This window comes from Triturus cristatus, chromosome 3_2 (genome assembly GCF_964204655.1).
Source record: "Triturus cristatus chromosome 3_2, aTriCri1.1, whole genome shotgun sequence".
NCBI lineage: Eukaryota > Metazoa > Chordata > Amphibia > Caudata > Salamandridae > Triturus > Triturus cristatus.
In genome coordinates this window covers 411,606,625-411,632,367 of record NC_140584.1, presented here as the reverse complement: position 1 = coordinate 411,632,367, position 25,743 = coordinate 411,606,625, and the positions used below count along the sequence as shown (strand labels likewise).

At 47.3% G+C, this 25,743-nt stretch overlaps 1 protein-coding gene across 4 annotated transcripts in view; it reads right to left on the bottom strand.

Annotated features, from left to right (window-relative positions):
• Positions 1 to 25,743, bottom strand: part of CLSPN (claspin) — a 413,699-nt gene that overhangs the window by 73,412 nt on the left and 314,544 nt on the right. For all 4 annotated transcript variants that reach the window (XM_085647976.1, XM_085647975.1, XM_085647977.1 and 1 more), the window contains exons 18-20: positions 18,233 to 18,345; positions 7,894 to 8,055; positions 1,535 to 1,656 (exon numbers count right to left, since the gene is read on the bottom strand). In XM_085647976.1, the coding sequence (XP_085504102.1) occupies positions 1,535 to 1,656; positions 7,894 to 8,055; positions 18,233 to 18,345 (397 nt within the window). The remainder of the gene's footprint in view (positions 1 to 1,534; positions 1,657 to 7,893; positions 8,056 to 18,232; positions 18,346 to 25,743) is intronic.

Below are 25,743 nucleotides of genomic sequence, written 5' to 3'. Positions count from 1 at the left end.
CCAGACTCAGACAGTTATGCTTAAACAGAGAGTAATCCAGATGGTCTCATGGGTCGAATGCTAAGTTGGGTTCCTTGTTTGACAAGGGTATTTTAAAGGGCAGAGAGCAATGTGCAAATGTAGGGCCAATAGAAGTCTAGAGACAGAAGCAACTCCTCCATTGGCCATGTCAAGATAAGGTTAAGGCTGGGGGTAAAGGGGAAACAGATACACCATGACAATAGAGAATCTATGCTATATCTTGCTTATATAGATCACTAGAGAGTACCCAAATCTACCATACAAACATTAGGAAATGGTCCTTAAAGTTCCTCTGTGATATTCTAAAAACCTTTTGAGTGTTTATATAGCAGAGGGAGACCAAATCTTCCTTCTAAACTCAGATTGTGCTGGTCACCAGTGACGATGAGCGCAAGTTACTGGACACTAGAGCTCGGTTGGACAGAAATTAAGGTACACGACTCGTATCTTCATATGTGGTGGATATGCTAGTAAATTAAGTTTTTGGCAGGGGGTTCTATCAAATATTAAGAAGCTGCCAATAACCAGCTACTGTTATAAGTGGCAGATTAAGTAGTTGTTCCAATTGTCTTCGACAAGCAAATTAATTTCACAACTAATATTGGTAGCCAAATTAATGACTGCACAAGACCTATTACTCCAGGTATAGCTTAGTGGTGGTCCGCAGTATGGAACCTGTACGTTATGAAAGTATGGACAGTGCCAACAGAGACTGGGTGGCACACTTCGAAAGGATCCAGACCCATTCCAGATGCATGTTATAAGGCAATAAATTGTGAAGCAATCACACCTACCTCACCTATGGAGTCAGACGGCTAGAATTACACCATCCCTTACTCTTAGGACAACTAGGATGGCAGGCCAGCCTTGAAACCATTCCCAGCTAAATTGAGGTAAGAGGCATATAACGAACTTTAGCTACACATCACCTTCATTAAGTCGCTAGTAGACATTGCTACAGTTCAGGGTACATTGCAAAGAACTAATTTCAAATACTGCGGGTGACCTCTAAGCTCCTACACAATTTCTATATTGTGTGGTCTCTGTGACACTCTTGGTGTGCCTTATTAAAGTTGGTTAACAAACCAAAAAAAACTCATGTTGACAAAGGCCTTGCAGTGCCTAGCAATCTCCACCTCTTCAAAGGCACTGGCTGGAATGCAGCTGCATAAGAGACAAATTAACTCTCCGAACTCAATAAAATCAAAAGAGAATAACTAGACATTTATGGGGAGAACAGTCAACAATAATCAACAGTATCTGCATGTGCAAAAAGGCAGTTAGATGAAGAAAACCCTCTATTCACCAAAAACTGCCCCACAATTCTTTTTCATTTTACTTCACCTTAAAAATCAATTTCTATTTTTAAAGAGAATATAAATGATATAGCATAGTTATTTTCTAGAATAACCAACCCTGCCAAACATTAAATAGCTCTTGAATACAGAACCATGCAAAGAAATGGTGCCCATTTAATAATGACCCTTTGGTTCCTGTGTAATGCTCACCATACCTAGATTTTTCCACCGGAACTTTCTCAGGCGCCCAGGTCCGTCACTGTGAAGGTCCCCATCAGCCAGGTATCGCTCCTGGTAGAAACGCAGCTGACGTTTGTCATCATCCATTAGCACTTTTCTATAGCAAAATGGACAAAAAGTTGATAGTCAAAAGTGCAGCATGTGATGTCATAGTAATGGCACTCTACCTCATGAATCGATACATTTTAGGATCATAGTCACCGTGCAAAGTAGAGCCATATTTACAGGCTTAAGGAGGTTTTGAAGATAACGTCCCTCCTCATAGGCAGCATTGCAAGAATGGAATATGCTACTTACCAGTATGCATCTGTTCTTGGCATGTAGAGCTGCAGAGTTGTACACTTAGCATAGGTCGCCATCTGGTGTTGGGCCCGGATGTTTGCAGTTTGTTTTTCTTCTTGGACCGTGCTTGGAAGTCACGAGTTTGGTGACTCCTCCTTCGGTCCGTACTGCGCATGGGCTTCGGCTCCATCCTCAGATTGTTTTTCGCCAACAGGGAAATGATGGAGCGTAGTAATAACAGTGAGAAACCCATGTGTGTTGTATCTAAATAAGATGGACTGGAACGGATACAGGTAGCCGGGGAGGCGGGTGGGCGTGTACAACTCTGCAGCTCTACATGCCAAGAACAGATGCATACTGGTAAGTAGCATATTCCGTTCGAGGCATATGAGCTGCAGATTGTACACTTAGCATAGATTATATAGCAGTACCCAACCTTAGCGGCGACCACCGGTATCCGTTGCAGCTGTTTGAAAGAGTGTTTTTAGTACAGCCTGGCCCACCCTAGCTTGCTGCTGGGAATGCACATCTACACAGTAGTGTTTTGTGAATGTGTGCGGTGTAGACCATGTGGCTGCCTTGCATATGTCATCTAAGGGTATATTCCCTAGAAAAGCCATAGAAGCCCCTAACTTTCTTGTAGAGTGGGCTTTAGGGGGAACAGATAATGTTCTCTTTGCCTTCTGATAGCAAATTTGTATGCATTTTACAATCCACCTAGCTATCCCTGATTTTGAGATGGGGTTGCCTTTATGTGGTGGAGAAAAGGAAACGAACAACTGTTTGGTCTTCCTGAAGGGTTGCGTTCTTTGTATGTAATATAGCAACGCTCTTTTCACATCTAGTGTGTGTAAGGCCCTTTCCGCAACAGATTGGGGTTGCGAAAAGAAGACAGGTAATTCCACTGATTGATTGAGGTGGAAGGGGGTAATGACTTTGGGCAGGAACTTCGGATTAGTTCGAAGTATGACCTTGCTGTGATGCATTTGTATGTAAGGTTCCTGTATGGTGAACGCTTGTATTTCACCAACCCTTCTAAGGGAAGTGATAGCTACAAGGAAAGCTGTTTTCCAGGTGAGAAATTGTAGCTCACATTTGTGCATTGGTTCGAAGGGCGGACCCATTAGTCGTGTAAGGACCAAATTTAGATTCCATACAGGGGAGGGTGGTGCCCTGGGAGGAATTACTCGTTTAAGGCCTTCCATGAAGGCTTTAATAGCGGGCACTCTGAAGAGTGACAAATGCTGTCTGTTTTGTAGATAGGCAGCGATCGCTGCTAGGTGTAGGCGTATGGATGAATACGCCAGGTTACACTTGTGAAGATGGAGCAGATAGCATATGATGTGTTGTATGGATGCATCTAGAGGGTTGATTGTATTGTTACGGCAGTACATTACAAATCTTTTCCACTTTGCGGCATAGCATGCTCTAGTGGTAGGACGTCTGGCTTCCATGATGATGTTCATGCAATCAGGGGGAAGGTTAAGGTACCCGAATTCTAAGATTTCAGGAGCCAGATCGCCAGGTTGAGCTGAGCTGGGTCCGGGTGCCTGATTTCTCCATGGTTCTGGGTTAGGAGGCATGGGGAAAGGTGCAGTTTTTGATGTGGTACCACTGATAGTTGTAGTAGCGTGGTGTACCACGGCTGTCTGGCCCACGTCGGAGCTACCAGAATGAGTGTGAGGGAGTGCTGTTGTAGTTTCCTGACCACTAATGGAATTAGTGGGAGAGGTGGAAAGGCGTATGCAAATCTGCCTGACCAGTTCATCCATATCGCATTGCCCTTGGACAATGGGTGTGGGTATCTGGCGGCGAAGCTTGGGCATTTTTTGTTTTCGTGGGTGGCGAAGAGGTCTATTTGAGGATGCCCCCACTGTTGGAAGAATGGGTGAAGAACTTGTGGATGCAGTTCCCATTCGTGTAGTTGTTGAGTCTGTCTGCTGAGCAGATCTGCTATGGTGTTTTGTACGCCTGGAACATGTTGTGCCAGGAGAAAAATGTTTTGGGGAATTGCCCATCTCCATATGCTCTGGGCTAAGCGGGAGAGCTGGGGAGAGTGTGTCCCCCCCTGTTTCTGTATATAATACATCGCAGTCATGTTGTCTGTGCGAATGAGGACTGCTTTGCCCGAAATCTGCTTTTGGAAAGATTTTAGGGCTAGAAAGATCGCCAAAAGCTCCAGATGGTTGATGTGGAGCGTTTTTTGCTGTGGCGTCCATAGACCTTGCATTGTGAGGTGTAAGAGGTGCGCTCCCCAGCCGGAGAGCGATGCGTCCGCTGTTAGAGTCACTTGGGGAACCGGGTCCAGGAACGGCCGTCCCTTGGAAAGGTTTGTGGTGTTCCACCACTGCAGAGAGTGATGTGTGCGGCCGTCCACCAACACCAGATCCGTCAGCTGACCCTGGGCCTGGTTCCACTGTTGTGCTAGGCACTCCTGAAGTGGACGCATGTGGAGTCTTGCATGGGGCACTATGAAGATGCAAGACGCCATCATCCCTATGAGCTTCATAAACACTCTTGCTGGTAGAGAGTGTTGAGGAAGGAATATTTTGCGTAAGGCTAGAATGCTTGTGATTCTGGCTGAGTTTGGATAGGCAATACCTTTTGAGGTGTCTATGGTGGCCCCGAGATATTGCTTTGTGTGAGATGGTATGAGGTGGGACTTTTGGTAGTTCACCGTGAAGCCTAGCTGATGAAGCAGTTGGATGGTGCTGTTTGTATGTTGCACGCATTGGTGGTAGGACGCGGCTTTTATGAGCCAGTCGTCTAAGTAAGGGAAGACGTGAACATGTTGACGTCTGAGGTGTGCTGCTACTACTGCTAGGCATTTGGTAAACACTCGTGGTGCAGTGGTGACCCCGAAGGGGAGAACCTTGAATTGATAATGTTGCCCGTCCACCACGAACCTGAGGTATTTTCTGTGAGAGGGGTGTATTGGAATGTGAAAGTACGCGTCTTTCAGATCCAGTGTTGTGAGAAAGTCTCCCTGGCAGAGGAGTGGGAGGACTTGTTGTAAGGTGACCATGTGAAAGTGGTCTGAATGTATGTAGGCATTTAGAGGCCGGAGATCCAGAATGGGTCTGAGGGTCTCGTCTTTCTTTGGGATTAAGAAATATAGGGAGTAGACCCCTAGATTTCGTTGATTGTCGGGTACCTGCTCTATGGCGTGTTTCTGGAGGAGCGAGAGTACCTCTTGTTTGAGCAGTGTGGAATGCTCTTGGGACATTGGACGGTGCCTTGGTGGGATATTGGGTGGGGTAGATGTTAGCTCGAGGCAGTACCCTGACCGAATGATTTGGGTCACCCATTTGTCCGATGTTATGGACTCCCATACGTGGATAAAATCTTGTAGTCTGCCCCCGACCGGAGTGGAATGGTCTGGGGGGAGCGAAGGGGAGTCATTGTGCGGGTGGGGTGGCAGAACGGGTATTGTTGGTTTTGCCCCTGCCCTTATTGTTGTTGCCTCTGTAGCCACCTCTTTGGTTGCCCTTTGAAAAGGTATTTTGAGGAGGGGATTTGTAGGAGGTAGAGGCATTATCGGTGGAGGAGCCTCTACCTGTGCCACGAAAGGACGAGCGTCGAAAGGAACGCTTAGAGGCTTGGGTCTGGAGCGCTCCCATAGACTTCGCTGTGTCTGTATCTTTCTTCATTTTTTCGAGCGCTTCGTCTACCTTTGGGCCAAAGAGTGTTTGCTGGTCAAAGGTGTGATTAAGTATTGATGTCTGGACCTCAGGCTTGAACCCTGATATCCTGAGCCAGGCATGGCGGCGAAGCAGGACACTGGTGTTTATGGCTCTAGAAGCAGTGTCTGCTGCATCGAGGGCACACTTAATGGAGGTGTTTGTGATTAGTTTGCCCTCCTGTATCAGGTCATGAGCTTGGCGTTTGTATTTCTCTGGAAGGTGCTGCATAAGAGCCTCTAATTCATCATAGTGTGCTCTATCATATCGCGCAAGCAGTGCTTGTGTATTTGCAATGCGCCACATGTTTGCAGCCTGGTAGGCGGTGCGTTTACCAGACGCGTCCAGAAGTTTAGATTCCTTGTCTGGTGGTGGGGCATCTCCTGAGGATTGGGAGTTAGCCCGCTTTCTAGCTGTGGAGACAACTAGGGAATCTAGAGGAGCAGGGCCCTTGATGTATGCAGGGTCTGTGGGTGCCGCCTTGTACTTCTTCTCTATTCTAGGGTTTAGTACTCTGGCTCTGACAGGGTCTTTGAATACCTCTGTAGCGTGCTTGGTGACACCCTGAAGCATGGGTAAAATAGCAGTGGAACGATCTTGTAAATCAAATGTATCCAGTAGGAAGTCTTCTTCCACTGGTTCCGTGTGCATGTCCACCCCATGGTAGTGTGCTGCTCTCTGCACTAAATGGTGAAACCCTAAAGAGTCCTCTGGAGGAGACGGCCTTGATGGGTATAGGTCGTCTTGAGGTACGTTGGGTACATCAGGGTTATTATAATCCTCCCATGGATCTGGGGTCCCTGGTGGAGTGGGATCCATTGGGGCGTCCCCTGGGTCATTGTCCGGGTCCCCGTCATCCGGATCTGGGGATGGGGCCGGATCGTAGTGAGGTAAAGGTGGAGGGGGTGGTGGTGGGAGGGGGGGTGGCAGTGGGGAGGGTACTCTAAGGGGAGAAGTAGCTGAGTCTCTCTTTTTGGGTGGAGGAGGAGGAGCCGGAGCCTCAAGGCGACGCTTCTTAGTAATCACAGTCAAAAGGCCAGTCTTTGGATCTCTGGACAAAGTCTTTTGTAAAGGGTCTGGTGTAAACAGAGCCAATGGCGCCGAGTCGTCTGTCGGCACCGGCGATTTCGGAACCGGAGGTTTCGATGTTCTGTGTACGCCTTGCTTTTTGGAGGTCTCCGTGTGTTTCGGCGTCGAATGCTGTTTCGGCGCCGGAGCGTCGGTGCCGACCGATTTCTGTTTGTGTTTGGTCGGCGCCGAGTGTCCAGGCTTCGGCACCGGCGGTTTCGGAGTCGAGCTGGATTTTGCAGGCTTCGGTGCCGAGTGGTGTTTATCGGCACCGGGCGTCGGCTGGCTCGATCCCGAGCTGCCGTGAGACTTTGAGTGCTTCGACACCGGGCCCGAAGGTGGGGTGATCGAGGCTTTGGTTTTGGTTTTGCCCAGGCCGGCAGGCGAGGGAGTAACCGGAGTCTCTTTGGTTTTTGGTGCGGGGCTGGGAGGGGGCATTGTACTCACGGCCCGCTGTCCTGGTGTTACGTCCTCCAGGTCGGAGTCGTCGGCCTCGGAAGCGCTGACGATGTCTTCTCCCAGTTCGGTGTGTGTCTGCCCCGAAGCTTCGGCGTCGTCTCCGAAGATATCCGGTGGAACTGTCGAGGATGAGTGCGCCATGGTGCGTAGAGCCCTTCGATCTCGGATCGTTTTCTTCGATCGAAAAGACTTGCAGGCGGGGCAGTCTCGAGCCTCGTGTTCCGGAGAGAGGCAAAGGTTACACACCTGATGGAGGTCGGTGTGGGGAAATTTAGACCCACATTCTGGGCACTTTTTAAACGGAGTCCTTTCCATCGGCCGGGACCGGAGTCGCGGAGGGCCCGAAGGCCGGTGTCGATGTACGGGATGGAAAAAGTGCCGCTTCGAGAGATGAAGATGATGAAGGAACTCGAAGAATCGAGGATTTTCCGTCGAGGCTGGAACCGTAGAAGTTCGAAGCCGGAGCACGAAGTATCACATCCGAGCCCGATGGCGGAAAAAAAACAATCTGAGGATGGAGCCGAAGCCCATGCGCAGTACGGACCGAAGGAGGAGTCACCAAACTCGTGACTTCCAAGCACGGTCCAAGAAGAAAAACAAACTGCAAACATCCGGGCCCAACACCAGATGGCGACCTATGCTAAGTGTACAATCTGCAGCTCATATGCCTCGAACACACATTTTTCATCTTAAAAACTAAATTTCTTTCAGAGGTTTGAGTATAAATACATTCCACCTGCTGTTTGGCCATCCACAAAACATTGTGGTACATAAGGTCTCATCTCTGCCAACTGAAATGAAGCCCGACTGTACGCTTTCAAGATGGAAGAAAAATTAACACTGACCTGTGTATTTTATTGACTTGGTCTTGTAGTTCCTCATCAGAAGGTAAATCTTCATCCAGAACATCTTCCTCATACTCATCCTCCTCTTCCTCAAACTCATCTCCACTTCCACCATCGCTTCCAGATAATTCAGCCTCGTCTTCAAGGAAATCCTGCATTTTTCTTAAGTAGAAGAAAAAAAACAAATGCAATAACTTGCTCATTTAATATGAACCACACAATATAACAATTGTTTTCAATGCAATTATTATTTGTTCTTAAACTCTCATCAAAAGTGATGTGAAGTATTAAATGACCATTGAGACTAACTACACTAACAAAAACCTTTTTGGCAAGTTGGAAACCGTGAATTTCTAAATGCCATATTGGATTTGTCCATCGATTTTGGAACTGTGGATCTTACTATTCTATAAGGAGATTAGCATCCGTGGTCCATGGGAATGTCAAGGGAAAAAAATGGTTCCAATAATTTCTACGGGATCAAGTTCTACAAATCTTTTTGGGCCCCTTTATGGCCTCATACGTGTGGCGAGCCCGATCCCCCCCCCAGCCGACCTCTTAATGTACATCTAACTCACTTGTTTGATATGTTCTGCGATGTGCAAGTTGACCTTTCATCATAACCTCAATTAGATTATAACTTAGATGAACACACGGCAGTGGCCTGGTACTGCAATTACAAAATCTCTTTACAGAACTGAGACTTGGATATGCAACCACTTTCTACAACTCAACACTAAATCAGAGGTAATCATATTCAGTACAAACAGACATCTACCCTTGCCCTACTTTTTATCCTCAATCTTTTAGGCTGCCATTTTAGGGTTTCAGTTTCATGCCGACATTACGCTCCAAAACCTGGTCAGCCAGGTTTAAAGGAGCGATTTCCATCAGTTGAAGATATTAAGACATTTTAGCACTTATCTTCCATTCAGGCCCTGATCATAAGAGCAGCAGTAATTCTTTGTCTAGAGTACAGGAATGGTCAGTAGGGGGCTGACCCGTTGTTAAAATGTGGCTATCATGCTGACTGCAGGACTTTGAAGAAAGGAACACGATAGTGATGCTAAGCATGTACTGATCAGGATACCAGTACAAGGTTGCATTTGGTTCAAAAAGGAAGCCTTAATTTGAAGGCCATTAATTGTTTGAATGATACTAAGAAAAAAATGTGACCCTCTATAATCCGGCCAGGAATATGACAAGCATAGACCAGCAACATTGCTGTTTTGAGAGTAACACTTTAAAGCAGAGGTGTAAGAGTCATCTTGGTCCAGGGTTTGATGTTTTAGAAATTCTATGTCAGGACCGGAGGCAAGGATTGTGCTTACTTTCTCCACTTTATTAACAAGCAGCCATTTTAAAGAACTGGTAAAAAACTAACATTCCCATGAACCATAGGGAATGGAATAAAGTTTTGATCAATAGAGTAAGTAGTCCATGTACAGTGTCTCCACGGGAATCCACCAATCACAGGGCCTCCGACACCTCATAGTCCTCTGTCAGCCTCTACTCCCCCCCCACCCCTCTTTCTTCACTGCTTGTCGCCAGATAAGTGCCTTCCTTTTTTCTCTCAGAGAATGTTTTCCGGTTTAATTGGTTTTGAGACTGTTTATTGTATGGTTATCTCTCAAAGATAGCTGGATTGTAATGTCACTCTCATGACTATGTGCATTGACATTATCTTGTTGTATTGCCTTCACTGTTGTGTCACTTGTGAGGGATATTCGCTACTGCCGTTTTCCCCCTGCTGCGCGCTGTTTTCCTTAGGCGGCAACAGGTGTTCGCACGAACGAGCTAGCGGTTCTTCCCTTTCACCGCTGCGCGATCGTCTGAAGGTTCTTCACTGATTGGCTTGTTCGACAGGTTTTTGATTTCCAAGCACGCCCACTACTCGGGCTGGCTTGTTTATGGCCGTGGGAGCTTCAACTCCCTAACGGCCACTACAGGTGCTGGCTCACGGTCCGCTCCTCCAGCCGCTAGGGGGAGCCTGTGTGCCCTCGTCCCGCGGCATGCGCTCTAACACCATTTTGCGCATTCCTCAGCTGACGAGCAGCGCCGCGTGGAGCCTTGACCTGCCTCTTACGCCCACGTGGTCTGTACTCTGCCATTAGGCAGGAATGTTTCATTTGTGCACACCCCTTCTCATGCCCGTATTCCTCAGGTCTGTAGTCTGCCATTAGGCAGCTGTTATTGCAAAAAAGGGGTCAGTTATAGGCCGTTTTTGTTCTACGCTCCTGGGGAGTCTGTTATGTTGGAATTTTAGGATTCCAGGGGCCCATTTCTGTTAGACAGACTGCCCGTTAATATTTTCCTTGCACCTGGGCTGTTGGGTCCTGGGCTGTTGCCCTATTTAAATGCAGGCTATGCTTGTCCAAAATGTAGGCTGACACCCAGCCCCCCATAACTGACCTACAGGTCTCCCGAATTGCCCACTTACATTTTGAAGGGTTTTTTCTGCCTGGTGTCATGGATTCCTATCAGGAGACTTACCAGGATGACCAGTGGCAGGAGGAGCCCCTTAATGCCCTACCTTGGGATGATTCCTTCTACGACGCAGTAGACTATTCCATCCACACTGCGGTCGCGGAGGCAATGGCGCCGTTAGAGGATCAGCTGACTCGTAAAATTGATGAGGCTTGTGAACTATTGGCCAAAGCTGCGCAATTTGTGCCAAACCCTACACTAGGGGACGCCATGACTGATGCTCTGCCCCCTCCTTCTAAATGGCCCGAGATTCTGGCGTCGATGCTGATGCGTTCAATCGCCTTAAGCAGGCATTCCTTGCCAGTTCTCAGCATCCCACAACCCCTGCTGCAGCAACACCTGCTCCCCAGGGGGCGGATGATCAAGGGGACGCAGACGATGATGCCGGCCCCTCCCGTCCTTGGCGCCCTACCCCGGACTCTGGTGACCAAGGCCTATGTGCCGATATGTTGGACCCCGATGACATCCTACACCCTCGGTCATCGGACTGGGCCCCTTCAGAAAAGGTAGCCCAATATGTGGCCAGCCGTATTCGGCGACCTTGAGAGCCAGGAGCTCGTAACTGCCTCCGAGTGCCCTCGCCCATCACTGGAGGGGAAGGTGGCAGCCACCCCAGATTTAGATCCCCGCATGGCCACCTTCTTACAGAAGTTTGTGAAGGATCCTAAAAAGGGTATAGACAGGTCTTGGCGGGCTTGCCAAGACAAGCTGTTGGATGCATTAGGTCCTGTCACTAAAATCTTAGACATGGCCGAGGAGGCAAAATCCTCAGGTTCCCTCATTTCCCCACATCACCTTACCTCTTGGGCGCAGAGGGTGGTGGTTTACCTCGGAAACGCCAACTGAGCCCTATCTACTGAGCGGCGGAGGTCCCTCCTCATTAAGATAGACTCAAACTTGGGGATCTCGCCGACTCGGAAGCGGGCCCGCTTCATCAGGTAGCTGGGGCGGTTTGTCAACACTTTTACGTTGTTAGACAAAGCCCAGTCTTCGATTAAGAGAGTGCTTCACCCACGGGTTTTCTGCGGGGCCGCTCGTCTGGCCGCCCTTATAACAACAGGGGGCAAGGTTCCAACCAAGGCCGTTACCAAGACCAGGCGAGATTTGGGAACATTTACCCAACAAGAGGTCGGCGCGGCAAAGGTCGAGGTGGCAGAGGCGGTGGAGCTTCCAACTCTTCTGGTGATTGTTCTCCCTTCTTCCCGTCTAAGAGTGGGGGGGACCGTCTGACGCGTTTTTTCCAGGCTTGGACTTCCATCACAGGGGATGCCTGGGTGTTGCAGATGGTACAGGGATTCCACATCGAGTTCCAAGGGAATCCGTTGCAGTCAGTCCGACCAAGGCCCCTCTGTTTTTCGTCGGCAGACGCCACGTTGGTAGATCTCGAGGTGAGCTCCCTCGTATCGCGCAAACTTTCCCTCATCCCAGAGGGTTTATCAGCAACCTCGTCCTGGTGGACAAGCCAGATGGCGGCCAACGGCCTGTAATCAATCTTCAGGAGTTCAATGAGTGGCTTGTATATCGCCACTTCAAGATGGAAGGGATCCATCTTCTCCGCGATATTCTTCGTCCCAACGACTGGATGGCGCGTCTCAACCTCAAAGACGCCTACTTGGCAATTCCCTTTTTTCCGCCTCACAGGCGTTTCCTTCAGTTTTTTGGGAGGGACAAGACCTTCGAGTTCACCACTCTCCCGTTCGGCCTGTCGTCGGCTCCTTGGTGCTTCACCAAGGTCCTCCGGCCGGTCATGGAACGCCTTCGGGCGTCGGGAGTTCGCCTCATCATCTACCTCGACGATATCCTTCTGATGGCACAGTGCCCCAGAACTTTGGCGGCACAGCTCCAATCAGCAGTTAACCTTCTGCAAGGTTTGGGATTCGTGATCAACAAAACCAAGTCCACCTTGGTGCCTGCACCAAAGGTCATCTTTTTAGGTTTCCTGATCTACTCAGTAGCATCCTCCCTCAGCCTTCCCTCCCGCAAGCTGACGAAAATTCGTCACGAGATTCGGAGGACTCTGACTCGGTCACAAACCTCCCTCGGGCAATTGGCTCGCATTGTCGGCCTGCTCTCAGCATCAATCCAAGCCATCTTCCTGGGCCCCTTGCACTACCGGGCACTCCAACGCCTCAAGGCAATGCATCTTCGCCGTGGCCTTTCTTACTCGCAAAAAGTTCCGCTGTCCGAGTTTGCCAGGGAAGAGCTACAATGGTGGCTTGCCAACATAAAGGCTTGGAACGGGACAACGATCTTTGGATCCACGCCAGACATCGTTATCGAATTCGACGCCAGCAGATCCGGCTGGGGCGCCAGGTGTGGAGAGTTCACCACGGGCAGTGTGTGGTCTTGTCGAGAACAACAATATCATATCAACTGTCTGGAGCTCTTAGCGGGCTCTTTTGCGATCCAGTGCTGGACCAGGGACTCGATTCGATCCTGTGTCCTCCTCAAAATGGACAACGTATTGGCGGTCTGCTACATAAACCATCTTGGCAGCACGAAATCGAAGGCCCTCTCGGACCTAGCGGCGCACCTTTGGCAATACTGCCTGGACCATCAGGTCTCTGTCACAGCGGAATACCTTCCCAGACAGGACAATCAGGTGGCAGACTTCCACTCTCGCCATCTTCACGATGTGAGTCTTTGGAAGCTGCACACAGGGGTGTTCTCGGATCTCCAGAGAGTCTTGGGCCCCTTCTCAGTGGATCTGTTTACCTCCCGCCTGGATCACCAGCTTCCCCACTTCTTCAGCTGGAGACCGGATCCCTTGGTAGAGAAGACAGATGAGTTTCTGCAGGATTGGCGGAACGAAACAGGCTACGCCTTTGCCCCGTTTGCCATGATAACAAGAGTCTCGGCTTAAGTTCGCCGACAAGGAGCGACCTTGGTGCTGGTCACCCCAGTTTGGAGGTCGCAAGTATGGTTTCCAGTTCTGCTGGAACTTTCTTGGGATTTCCCAATACCAATCCCCCGCTTTCCAGCCCTCCTGCTCAATCCGGACAAGGATCCTCACCCGCTCATTCTGCAGGGCTACCTGGCCCTGATGGCACGGAGGATTACCGGGGACGTTGGGCGGTCCTGGGCCTTTCGGGAGCAGCTGAGAAATTCATGTCCAAAGCCTGGGCCGTCAGTACAACTAAGCAGTATCGGTCCACTTGGAGAAGGTGGTACCGTTGGTGTTTGCGACGAGGTTTCAATCCCGTGGCAACAGATGTGACTGCCGTTCTAAATTTTTTGGCTGGCCTAGCGGAAGAAGGTTTAGCTTATCGCACGGTCAATACCTTCCGTTCTGTGATCTTGGCAGGTCATACCATGGTGGACGGCTCCCCAGTGGGGGAGCATCCTCTGGTTTGTAGGTTATTACGAAGCATTCTCCTTTCCTTACCACCGGAACCGAGGTACTCTGTCCTTTGGAATGTAAATCAAGTCCTGAACTTGTTGCTGTCCTGGCAGCCAAATAGATTCCTTTCCCACAAGGAGCTTTCGGCAAAGTTAGCCATGCTCCTGTGCCTGGTCTCCTGCAGGCGAGTGTCGGATGTCTGGGCGCTGGACGTCTCTGGGAGAATTCTGCCCTCCGGGTGAGCGGCAGCTGCTTATCGCCCTTAAGAAGCCTCACAAAGCTATTTCCTTCCCAAAAATAGCACGCTGGGTTTGTTGGGTGATGCAAGAAGCGGGCATCGACCTCCGGGTTTTTGGCGCCCATTCAGCTAGAGGGGTAATGGCCACTAAAGCATTTGCCCTGGGAGCTCGTCTGGAAGACATTTTGAATGCTACAGATTTGTCTTCAGACTCTACTTTCAAGTGGTTTTATTACAAACCGGTTATTGATATGGCTCACTTGGTGGTGAGTAAGCTTTAAACTAGCATAATCCTCGCCTCCGGTCCGGACATAGAATGAAAAATTTCATAGCAAACGTGACGGAAAGTTTCAATTCTAATATGGACTTGGAGGCGAGGATTATCTCCCCCAGGGAACACCTATTTGTAACTGCTCACCCTTGTATTAGGGTAAATAAACTGTATCATACTTGGTTTTATACCAGTTGTAGTTTGTGCTGAAATTTACCTTTGTCATTCCCCCTACAGGGCTAATCTTTAGTCACAGTGGCTGCCCAATTATATTTCTTATTTCCCAGCAGGGGACTCCAACTAACAGGATTCCGGAGGCGTTCAGACTGGCTGTTCAAGAGCATCGAAAGAGGGGGAGTAGAGGCTGATAGAGGACTAGGAGGTGTCGGAGGCCCAGTGATTGGTGGATTCCCGTGGACACTCTGTACATGGACTACTTACTCTATTGTTCAAAACTTTATTCCATTCCCGATGGTTCATGGGAATGTTAGTTTTTTACCAGTTCTTTAAAATGGCTGCTTGTTAATAAAGTGGAGAAATCCTCGCCTCAGAGTCCTTAATAGAATTTAAACATTCCGTTACGATAGCTAGGAAATGTTTTATTACTCTCTCATAATCATAGCACAACTGATGTGACCACCTTTAAAGCCTTCAAAAGGCTCTCATGACTTTCCTATTTTAGATGGCAAGGCTTTATAAATGTTATGATTGAGCAAGTGTGAATGATCACGAAATGTAAAACTACAAGGACAAACAATTTATTACTATGCCTTTCAGTGGAAGTACATCATAGGTAGAGCCACACTAAAGTCCTCATGTAGTAGAAAAATAGTTAGATTTTTCTTCACTCACAAGTTGTCAGAATTTATAGCCCAATGTGCTAAAAGACAGGGAATAAACAATGGGCACAGAATATGATCAGCAATTTTGCGATGAAACCTATATACTTTTAGGGCATATTTCAAAACCTCCAGCGGCAGAAGGTTGTAGAATAACCTGCTTTATGAATATTAATTAGGTAGGATTCTATTTGCGACCCCCTGTGATTGGGGGAGACACAAAGGGCTGTTGGCCTGCAAGGATCAACAGACCCCAATTACTCTGTTGACTTTCCCAACAGGACTTTTATTTATTTACTTAAAAGCAGCCCATGTTGCTTAGAGAACAGTGCTTTTTTAAATAAATGTCAAGGACGCTTAACATCCTGTGATTCTGGGCAAATCACTTAATCTCCCCGTGTCTAACAAAAAAAGATGAATGTGTCCTCATGTAACGCAACTGGTGCTATGTAAAGCGCTCTGATACCCGATAACAGGTCAAGTTTGCGCTATATAAAACTCTGTAAAATAAATAAATGTAGTTTCCCGTTTGTAGGAGAAATCAGGGGCGCAGACAGCCTGCTGTCCCCAACGCCCTAGTCTCTAGCATGTACTTCTGTCCTTTCTTTCGCCTTGGCTGCAAGACTTGGGAATGCATACATGGAAAGAACAGTCTAGTGTAGCCCAGGCAAGTTATTTTCCAGTAGCACAGTTTACCATCATGGATACCTTCAATAAATTCATAAACATTAGAAAGCCTCTGTCAATATGAGTATTATTGGTGGAAGTATTTTAATACTTGTAAATAAACAGACCACAGTCTCTGATGAAAATCACTAATTTGCAGACAAATGAAGTGTCAGAAGCATCTTTTGAACAACACAAAGCATTCGTATAAAAGCACTAGCATAAATGCTCATTCGTAAGATCGGTCAGAGGTTTTTCAAAGATCCAGCATTCAGAAATGGGTACTCCAAAACAAGGCAGAATATCAGTGCTGCCACTAGAGGAGCTAACCATCAACTGCATACACTAAGGAAACAAAAACCTTTCTTTCCTCTGGCAGACCTCACAACAGTAGGGGAAACGGCCACTACAACGCAGCTGTTTCCACGCGTAACCATAACCAAGCATGCATTACAACGCATGCGTGGTTACAACGATTAGCCTTTACCACGTATACCTTTACTACGAGATACGTAGTAAAGGCATGTGTGCTAAAGATTTTTTTTTTTTAAAAAGGTGTGGGCGTCTCTCTCACCCCCTCCCCCCCAAAAAAGAAACGCACCTGATTCCGTCTATTTATTAATCTGAAGAAAAAAATGTGGAGGCAATGTGCATTGTTAAAGGAAACAGAAAGACACTTCCGTTTCCTCTTAACGACGTGAAACATCTCCTCAGAAGTTCTTGGAGTGGAGAGGGCGTGGAGATGTAAGTGGGAATGACGGGGTGGTGTTGCGCAGGGGTAAATTATAAGGGTTAATTAAATAGCGATCGGAGATATCCTTTAACATAAAAATGCCATAAACGTGCATAGTTTAACAACGAAAATCGTTGTAAAAGTGTGCGTGTTAAAGGCATTTTCGTGGTAAAGGATACGCGTGGAGAAGGCATTCGCGTTGTAACGCATGCGTGGTAAAGGCATGCGTTGCAACGGAATGCGCTGTAATGTCATACAACCAACAGCAGTAAAAGCTCTTATGTCATCGAAATTAGATTATGGTTGTGCTACTCTGGTTGGCCTCCCGAAAATCACACTTGCACTGCTGAAGGATAGTTTGAATGCGGCAGCTAGGTTAATCACTGGATCAAAAAAAAGTTGTATCACCCCTGCCCTCCAATCACTGAAATGGCTACCCTATGAGGCTAGGATCCATCTCAAAATTGCATGTATGATCCATAAAGCACCACACAGCAATACCCCCTCTTACCTGACCCAGAAACTGATCCTATGAGGTGAAAACAGATCTTCCAGAAGCACAAGCTCCCTACTACTTAAGCCACAAAAATTCAACAAACAGAAGATCCTTCTACAGCATTGCTCCCAAACTCTAGAATTCCCTCCCTCCAGAGATCAGATGCAACCAATCCACATCCTTCATCAGGCATAAAGTAAACATTTTACTATAAAAACAAATCTCTCACCCGAGGACATACACCCCTCTCCCCATGAACGACTCTTCCTTGCCCGTTTGTCGCTGCATCAGTCATGCCTTCGCCCAGAACACCGAGATCCGCAAATTTTCCCTGCAATTCCTCAACCATCTTCACAACGTTCTGACACCTATGGGACTCTGTTCACGCCAGCACTTAAAATAGACTGATCGTATCTCTCTTCTTACCATTTGCTCATGTAAATACTGTCCTCATGACCTATACCATGTTTTTGTATACAGCATACCATTTTGCATCATACCTTCGTTATTCTCATAAATAGGGGTGGGCGGAATTTGCGAAATTCGCTTTCGCAAACTATCGCGAAAATGTTAATAATCTCCGCAAACACGCGGAAATATCGCTTAGACGCAGAAGTTTTTTCCCCGCCCGTTCGCGGTATTTTCTGCGTGATCGCGGCTCACCAACTTACCCATGCGGTTGCTCACGGGCGCGGCCATCTTGTTTTCACTTGTCTCGCCCGCTCGCGTTCAATATGACGTGCCCGCGTCCTCACGCTCTCGCTCGCGGTGGAGAATGACGTGTTCGAGATCTCAATAATCTCATACTCTCGCGGTGCATGATCGCGAGACAGCGCAAATGGCTACCAACAATCCAACATCTCGTGGAGAACGCGACCGGATCGGGAAAACTTGTCGGCGAACGCGGGGATTCAGGTAAGGCGATCACGCGCACGCGAGAATGTATTTTTTTACAGCGCGAGCAAGAAAAAAAATTGCGGAAATTGACATTTTCGCGTTATCCGGGGAACGCGAAAATGTCAAATTATCGCAATTTCCACGAGCGGAACGGAATTTTCGCCCAGGCCTACTTATAAAGCGCTGTCACCCGAAAGGGTCTTGTTTTTGGTATATCAATCTCAAAATACTAAATAAACGGGAAACCCAAATCTACAATCATCTGTTAACATAAGCAGGCTTTTAGTTTCTTGTGCATATTCCAATTATTAAAATCCTGCATTAAAATGAGTAGCTGAAATTGATTTGTGCTAGAAGGTGAGATCCACTTACAGTTTCCTCTTCTTGCCTTGCCTTTTCAGTAGCAGTTCCTCTTCATCCTCACTGTGGGGCACCTGCTCATCTTCTCCAGCATCACCATCATCCTCCGGTTCACTTTCTTCCTCCTATGAAACCAATGAGTCATTAGCAGTTCCTCTAGCATTATAATCACAAATGACCTTGCAGCAAAATCTCATACGTAAAAAACAAAATGGTAAATTTACCTGGAAATTCATAACAATCCCTCAAAAACAATTCTAAATTCAAACAAGAACAAAATAGATCCTGTCTGGATCTAAAAATTACTTGACAAGTTCTAGTGGCCCCACTAAAACAGAGGAAAAGACACTGAATTGATTGCTCCTAGAGGCAAGGGTTTAAGGGCACTTTGATTTGATAAAGACCCAGGATGTAAAGCGATATTCGCTGATGGGAGTCTAAAAGAAACGTGGCTCGGATTTTAAACCTCATGCCAGACGACACTTCACAGAATGGGATACCTAATTATGTGCCATACTATTGAAACTAAGCAAGCTATAAGCCTCCATTGCTGATAAAAGAATAAAAAGTTACTTTCCTCAATCTGCAGTTCGCCACCATTGGTGTCTTCATAGATTCACATGCTTGAATTATTTCCTAACCTCAGGCTGGTGACACAATTAAGAAACAAGTTACTTACCTCCAACTACAATTCTCCAGCACTTGCATCTTTCATATTTACATGCCTAAACCATTCCCCGAAGTCAGGCTGGGAATCCTCAGTCATCTTAAATATTAGTATACAGGCCTTAGGCCTCAACAACAGTGTTTGTCGAGTAGCATATTCACCTCATTTAAAACAATCCAAAGTTCAAACAATGAGGTGTAAGTACTAAGCTCTACTACTCCCCCAAAAAGACACCATAGCTCCGATTTCATAGCAGTGTTTGTAGAGTACATACTAAATGAGCATCTGATCGGGAAGGAGGGAGCCGCATGTAGAAATATGAAAGATACCAACGCTAGAGAACTGGAATTACAGATAAGTAACTAATTTGTACTCCAGGACTTGATCTTTCATGTATTCACATTCTTGAATGAGAATTATAAGCAGTACATAGAGTATAACGAAGCAAGGAGCAGGTTCATTTTCTGAAACAAGTTGCAGAGGACTGCCTGTTCTACTGCAGAACTGGCTACTACATTCACATGTTATGTTATGTTATCTAGGTACTTGTAAAGCATGCAGCTACTCAATCGAGTGTCCCGGCGCTGAAGACCTCTAGGCGGCTCGGACAAAAATGCTGACCAGGGTTTAAATAGTGTACTATTGCTGAATTAACCAAGTTTTCAGTGCAGTAGTGCTTGGTGAACGTGTGTCTGCTCCTCCAATTTGCGCATGGCAGATTTCTTGCAAGGGCACACTAGCGTAGAGTGATGCAGTAGTTGCCATGCTTTTAGTGTAAAGCACTCTCTCTCTTTCCTGGAGTGGACGCTTCGTCTTGATGTGGCAAAAGGTGATGCAAGATGACAGTCAACATTCTAATGCCTGCTTAGACAGGAATCAACCTATTCCTGAATGGCCGAAGGACACAAATAGCTGATCAAACAAGCAAATGTCTTTTGTCTTGTATATGTAAAACTTGATGCACCTGCACACATCAAGCGAATGGAAGGACTATTCTGCTGACGTTGTGGGAATTGGGCAGGAGCTCAAAATGATAGGCTTGTTCAGCTTGATATCAGCGGGGACTTGAGGATTATTCTATAGGATGACTTTTCTTCAAATAGGGCTCTATCAATGTAATGCTTGCATAGATCTCCACTCTGCATGCTGACTTAAGGGCCAAGAGAAGCGTTATTTTCCAGGAAAGGAAGTTTAGGTGCACACTCTGAACCGGCTCAAATGGAGGCAGCATGAGCTGGCTCAGGACAGTATTAAGCTCCCAGGGTAGAATTGGGCGCAGTACTGGAGGAAATGCTAAGTCCCTTCAAATTGTTGATCATTAATGCTACTGACATGAAACCAACTCTACTGACCCATTTATCTATGTGCCTGCCCACCCTACTAGGGGGTGTAAATGGTTTACGACCGAATTCTTTGCTGGGCCACCAAAATGACATAATAGAGTCGGGTTTTGGGATGGCCCATGAAGCAGGCAATGGCCGAGCCTGGGGCCTTGTACTTTTCCCAACAGGGCACCACCACTGAAACTGTGGCTGATGTTCCTACCAATTTTAGGCCTTCTGACTAAACAAAGTCCAGCATAGGGATGGAACCCATAACTTTGCAAGGCTCCTCCTTGAAGTCATAACTGAAACAATGATGCTGAATCAAGGTAATTGGGAGATTCAATTTCTTAGCTCGTTTCCACGCACTGATGGAAAGAGCAGCAGTCTTCAGAGGGGCGCCTGGTAGGACATGCAATCCGACTTCTTCCTTTGGTATGATATATTAATTCCATTCCTCAGTACGTACCTCCATCATCTGGTAGTTCACCGTCCTCCTCCAAATCAGAACACACTGAATAAGGGTCCTCGACTTCCATATCCGTCTGCGCACCTGTATTGTCATTTCTCACTATCATGCTCATCTGTGTCTCGCCATGGTACCAGTGGTTTTGTTCAATCAAAAGAGAATTAAAAAAAAAATATGCAACCAGCACCTGTGAAAAAGGGCTCTGTTTCTTGCATGGTATGCCCCCACTTTTTGCTGAATTGCTGATGTACTTTGACTGAGTGTGCCCTGGGCTCCTGCCAATCAGGTGCCCAGGGCCTGTGTACCTTCCCTAAAACTGCATTGAAGCCTAAAGCCAATTGGCATTTCTGGCCACCTGTCCGTCCCTGGTAAATGGTACCATAGGTACCCAGGGCATTGTGACCAGAGAAGGCCCCTAAGGGCGGCATCACTTTTTGTGCCACCCTTAGAGGCCCTGTACCCTGACACACACTGCTTTGCAGGCTGTCTTGGTGCAGAACAAAACAGTGAGTCGACATGGCACACATCCCTGTGTGCCATGCCCACAAACACACTGCCCTGGCATACCTCAGTCACCCCTCTAGCTGAGTGCACTATGTCAGTGGTGAGGATACAGGTGCACGAGTCCTGTACCCCTACAGTACCCAGGTCCATTTCTGGGCACTAAGTGCAGTGCTGCCATTAAGAGTATATGGTGCTGGGAGGTCGTCAACACAAACTCCACAGCACCATGATGGTAACACTGAAGACTGAGAAGTTTGGTATCCAACTTCTCAGCACATTAAACCCACACTGATGCCAGTGTGGGATTTAATGTAAGATGCACGACAGAGGGCATCTTAGAGATGCCCCCTGAACCTAACCAACAACCAGCGTCCTGCCTGAGAGGCTGCCACCCAGCAGATAGGTTGTTGGACCCCTGGGTAGAGAGCCCTCCGCTCTCCTGGGCCTGCAACAATGCACGTCCTGGACGAGGTGCTAGCTAACTTTAGCCTCTGCCAAACCTCTGGGGACTGTGGACTCTGTGCACACTGAACCTTACTTTGTTTCAGTATATACAGAGCCACTTTCTTACAGCACCTGCATGACCTCACAGTCTGTGTAGAAACAAACGGGTGCATAGGACTTTAGAAGGCTATCAATTACAAACGTCTGCAACAGATGGGCATCCTCCTGGTAAGGATCCTCTTCATCCAAGATATTTCCCTCAAACTCTGGGACTTAAAGCACACATAACTGTCTAGGGCCGTACACAGCCTCAAAGGTGTCCTGGTTGCTGAAACCCACTTCCAACTCGAAATCCAGAATTTAGGTAGGAAGGCTTGCTGTCACCTTTATAGGTTAAAGTGAATGGTGTAGAGAAGACAGCTGTCAACTGTGTCAAAGATACGTCAGAAGTTTGTGACGATGAAAGGGTTGCCGGCAGTAGAAGAAACATTCTTGGCGTTGTCGACAAAGGTCTGGACATCAATTTCTTAGACGCCGATGTTGTCCCCATATGTGACAATGGAAGTGTTGTCCACAACTGTGGATTTTACCTAGTTGAAGACGATGACATGAGTCACTGGCACGGACTGGATCACAGTAAGGACATCAAGGGAGCAGGATTGTCAGGCAGGTTTTTGTACAGGCTTATGTTTGTCCTGTCTGGAGTGTTCTTCTGAAGAAACATCAGTGTTTTTTCCTGTGCTACAGGTGCTTTAAGATTCAGGTCCAGATCTGGAAATTCCACATTTCCGCTGACTTTGGGGAAGTGCTGGGTGAAGCACCTTTCAGGGAATCACCCCAGACGATGGGGAATGATCAAAGTATCCGCACATACGAAAGACCCAATAGTGGAGAATCAATGTTAACATAACAGGGTACATATATACTTTAATATTAAAAAACATATATACTTTAATATTAAAACAATCAAGCTAAAAGTAGCCTTTTCACCTGCTTCTATGACCCCCAACTTCATCAATCAGATTCATCAACAAAGAGCTGCTATTCGTTCCGGAGAAATCTGCTCAGGGCTTCTACACATGTACTTTAATATGCCTATCTAACTATACCTTGAAGTCTCCCAAAGGGAGGAGAGAGTCACATTTGATCATGAAAGACACCAATGCTGGAAAATAAATATGTGGCTTGCCCATGTAGCATTTATTTGTGACATTTAGCGCTACAGATTCGCATTCTCTGCATACTCCTGCCATCTAGTGTTGTGCTTGGACGTGTGCAACTTGTTTTTCTTCGAAATCGTCTTTTGAGTCACAAGGTATAGTGACTACTCCTAGGACTAGTAATGCGAATGGACATCGGCTTTATTGTTGGAATGTTTCCCGCAAGGCGGGTAAGGATAAAGATGGAGCATAGAAGAAAAAAAAAAAGATGACATGGCAAAAAAAGAAAAAGACCGCTGCAACAACCAAAGGCTTCTATGGAGGCGCATGTGAATCTACAGCACTACATGCCACAAACAGATGCTTCCTTGGTAAGTAACATTTTCCGTTCGAGGCATGTGCAGCTGTAGATACACATGCTGTGCACAGATTGTGAAGCAGTCCTCCCAGAAAGCGGTGACTAGCCTGTGGAAGTTGAAGTAAATTGAAAAAGCGCAAGGATAACTGCCTGGCCAATATTTGCTCGTTGATGGGTTAGCACATTCACACAATGTTTTGTAAAAGTATGTGGTGTGGACCAGGTAGATAATTTACAGATGTCAGCTTTAGGTACGTTCCACAAGAAAGCCATAGAGGCTCCTCCCCTGCCCCACACCCTCCTCCCCCCGAGTGGAGAGGGCTCTAGAAGGAATGGACAAGGTTCTTTTAGATTTAGAATAGCATGCGTGGGTGCATTTCACAAATCTTGCAATGCCTTATTTGGATAGAGTCTTTCTTTTGTGGGGTTTGGAGAAAGTAAACAAAAGTGTCTCATTTCCCTAAAGGGATTAGTTCTGTCAATATTGTATTTGAAGGCTCGTTTAACATCCAGAGAAATCTGGGGTCGGTGTGGAGGACAACACTATTCCTGTGTATCTGAAAATAAGATTCTTCTAAGGTTAGTCCCTGAAGATCATTGACAAGCTTTAGCAAGCACTTGTGTGTGGAGTATCTACAAACGCTTCCCTGCTCAGTAAGTGTCAGCAATTGAAAAGGCTTTTTTTCTCCGGACAGTCTGTCATGGTACCATGCAACAGAGGTTCCAAGGTTCAGCAAACATACAATGAAAAGGAGTACAAGACTCAAATTCTGCAGATGGTGGGAAATACTAGATAAATGAAAGACAAAAAATAAAATCAATAGGAAGCTGTTTCTGTATATACTATTGTGAGAAGTTGGCCGGATATATGCGGTCCACTAGTTATAGTGGGCACCTTGTATCAGTCCAAACAACCCCTTATGGTGATAGGTTAAAGACAACCTTTATTGAAAGCTATCCTAGTGGTAGCTATGGAGAGCAGCCTTCAGGCTAAGTCTTGAAGGAATGTAAAGCAGCTTGTTTTACCAGTCTATAATCTCTTGAATGACCAAATGAAAGGAAAACCACACCAGGTATATATTTAAAATATATGTATTTAAGATAAAACGCACCCCTCTAGTCTCTTTATGAGGCTGGAGTTCGAAGTACTTAAGTTACAAGTCAGTATTCAACAGTAAAAGCACAAATACACGTTTGGGCCCTAGGGGCGTATCAAACCATATACCAATAAAGTGGTATAAGAACCACGACTGAACTAGACAAAAGGCCTAGAGCCTGTAGAAGTGCTTGGACCACAAGGAACCACCCAAGGTAGTGACACAGGGGACCCACGGGGGACGCGTGCAGTGTGAGAACACAGCCGCGAATCGCCGTTAACTTCTATGGGGAAAGTTGCGGTTGGAAATTAAGAATTTAAGGACACTTGGAGGACTACTACAAGCAAACCCTTTTGGACTTAGAGGTGTCTAGGGCCAACACCCACGGGAGCCCCGCAGTAATCGAGTTACCTCACCCAGGGAAGCCGGGTGCATACGTGTCAAATGGTGTCGGGTCGCGCTGTCGTTTTCAATGGAAGCTGCTCAAGAATTGCTGCTGCCATGAAGGGGAGAAGTGTCCGAAGCGATCCAAGCCCGGATCGAGGATGGAAGGAACGTGAAAGCAGAGGGGACAGAGTCTGGGTCACTTACCAGTGACACGATAGTCCAATGCCCACAGATGTCGGGTGCTTCAGGTGAGTTGACAGGTGTCTTGACTCTTCAGCCACGAGGTCCAGGAGGCTTCGACGACGACCAGGAGCTGGATTCGAGCTGTCCCACGAAGTCTGTCGAGTGCTGCGGGGTCGGTGACCAGATTGGACCCAACAAGCCTTGGCAATGGCAAGTCACTTCAAAATAGAGAAAGGACTTCGTACAGACCAGCAAGGTCTGGGGGACACACCCAGCGAGGGTAAGTCGGGGTACGTCTGGAGCAACCAGGAAAGCCCAATCAGAAGAGGAGTTGCCTTCATGGGGACCCACTAGCCAACGGGCTAGCGATCGCGAAGGAGCCTCGAGCGGTCGCACTTGAAACTGGCCCACGGGTCACTCGTGGAGTGGAGGCCAGAGATCTTCGGTTCAGGAGGTGCTCAAGGCTGGGGCTACTCGGAGCCCAAAGCACAACTTCAAGGAAGACCAGGAAGATGATGGATCAGCAAAAGATCACGGTGTCCAGGGGTTACTGTTCCACGTCACCCACAGGCCTCAGCTTTGCTGTGGACTCAGGGTAGCCTCGGGGAAGTCTGGAAATCCCCCTCTGGGGATGCAGAGACTTTGGCGCCCGGCGGGAGCTTCAGAATTGCAGACCGGACAGTTGCTTCTTTGATGCATGCAAAGCAGGGGAGTCACTCCTTGGCCCCAAGGGAGATTTCTTCAGTCTTCTAGTTGAAATAAAAAGTCGAAGATCCAGGATACATGTTGCAGAGTTTCATCCAGGGTAATCTAAAGTCGCAAGGACTGGGTTTCCATACTTATACTAAGTTTGGGGGTTGGACATACTCTAGGGACCCACCTATGGGAGGGTTTGGAAAGAGGGGTGGTTACACCCATTTCCTTTGTCCAGT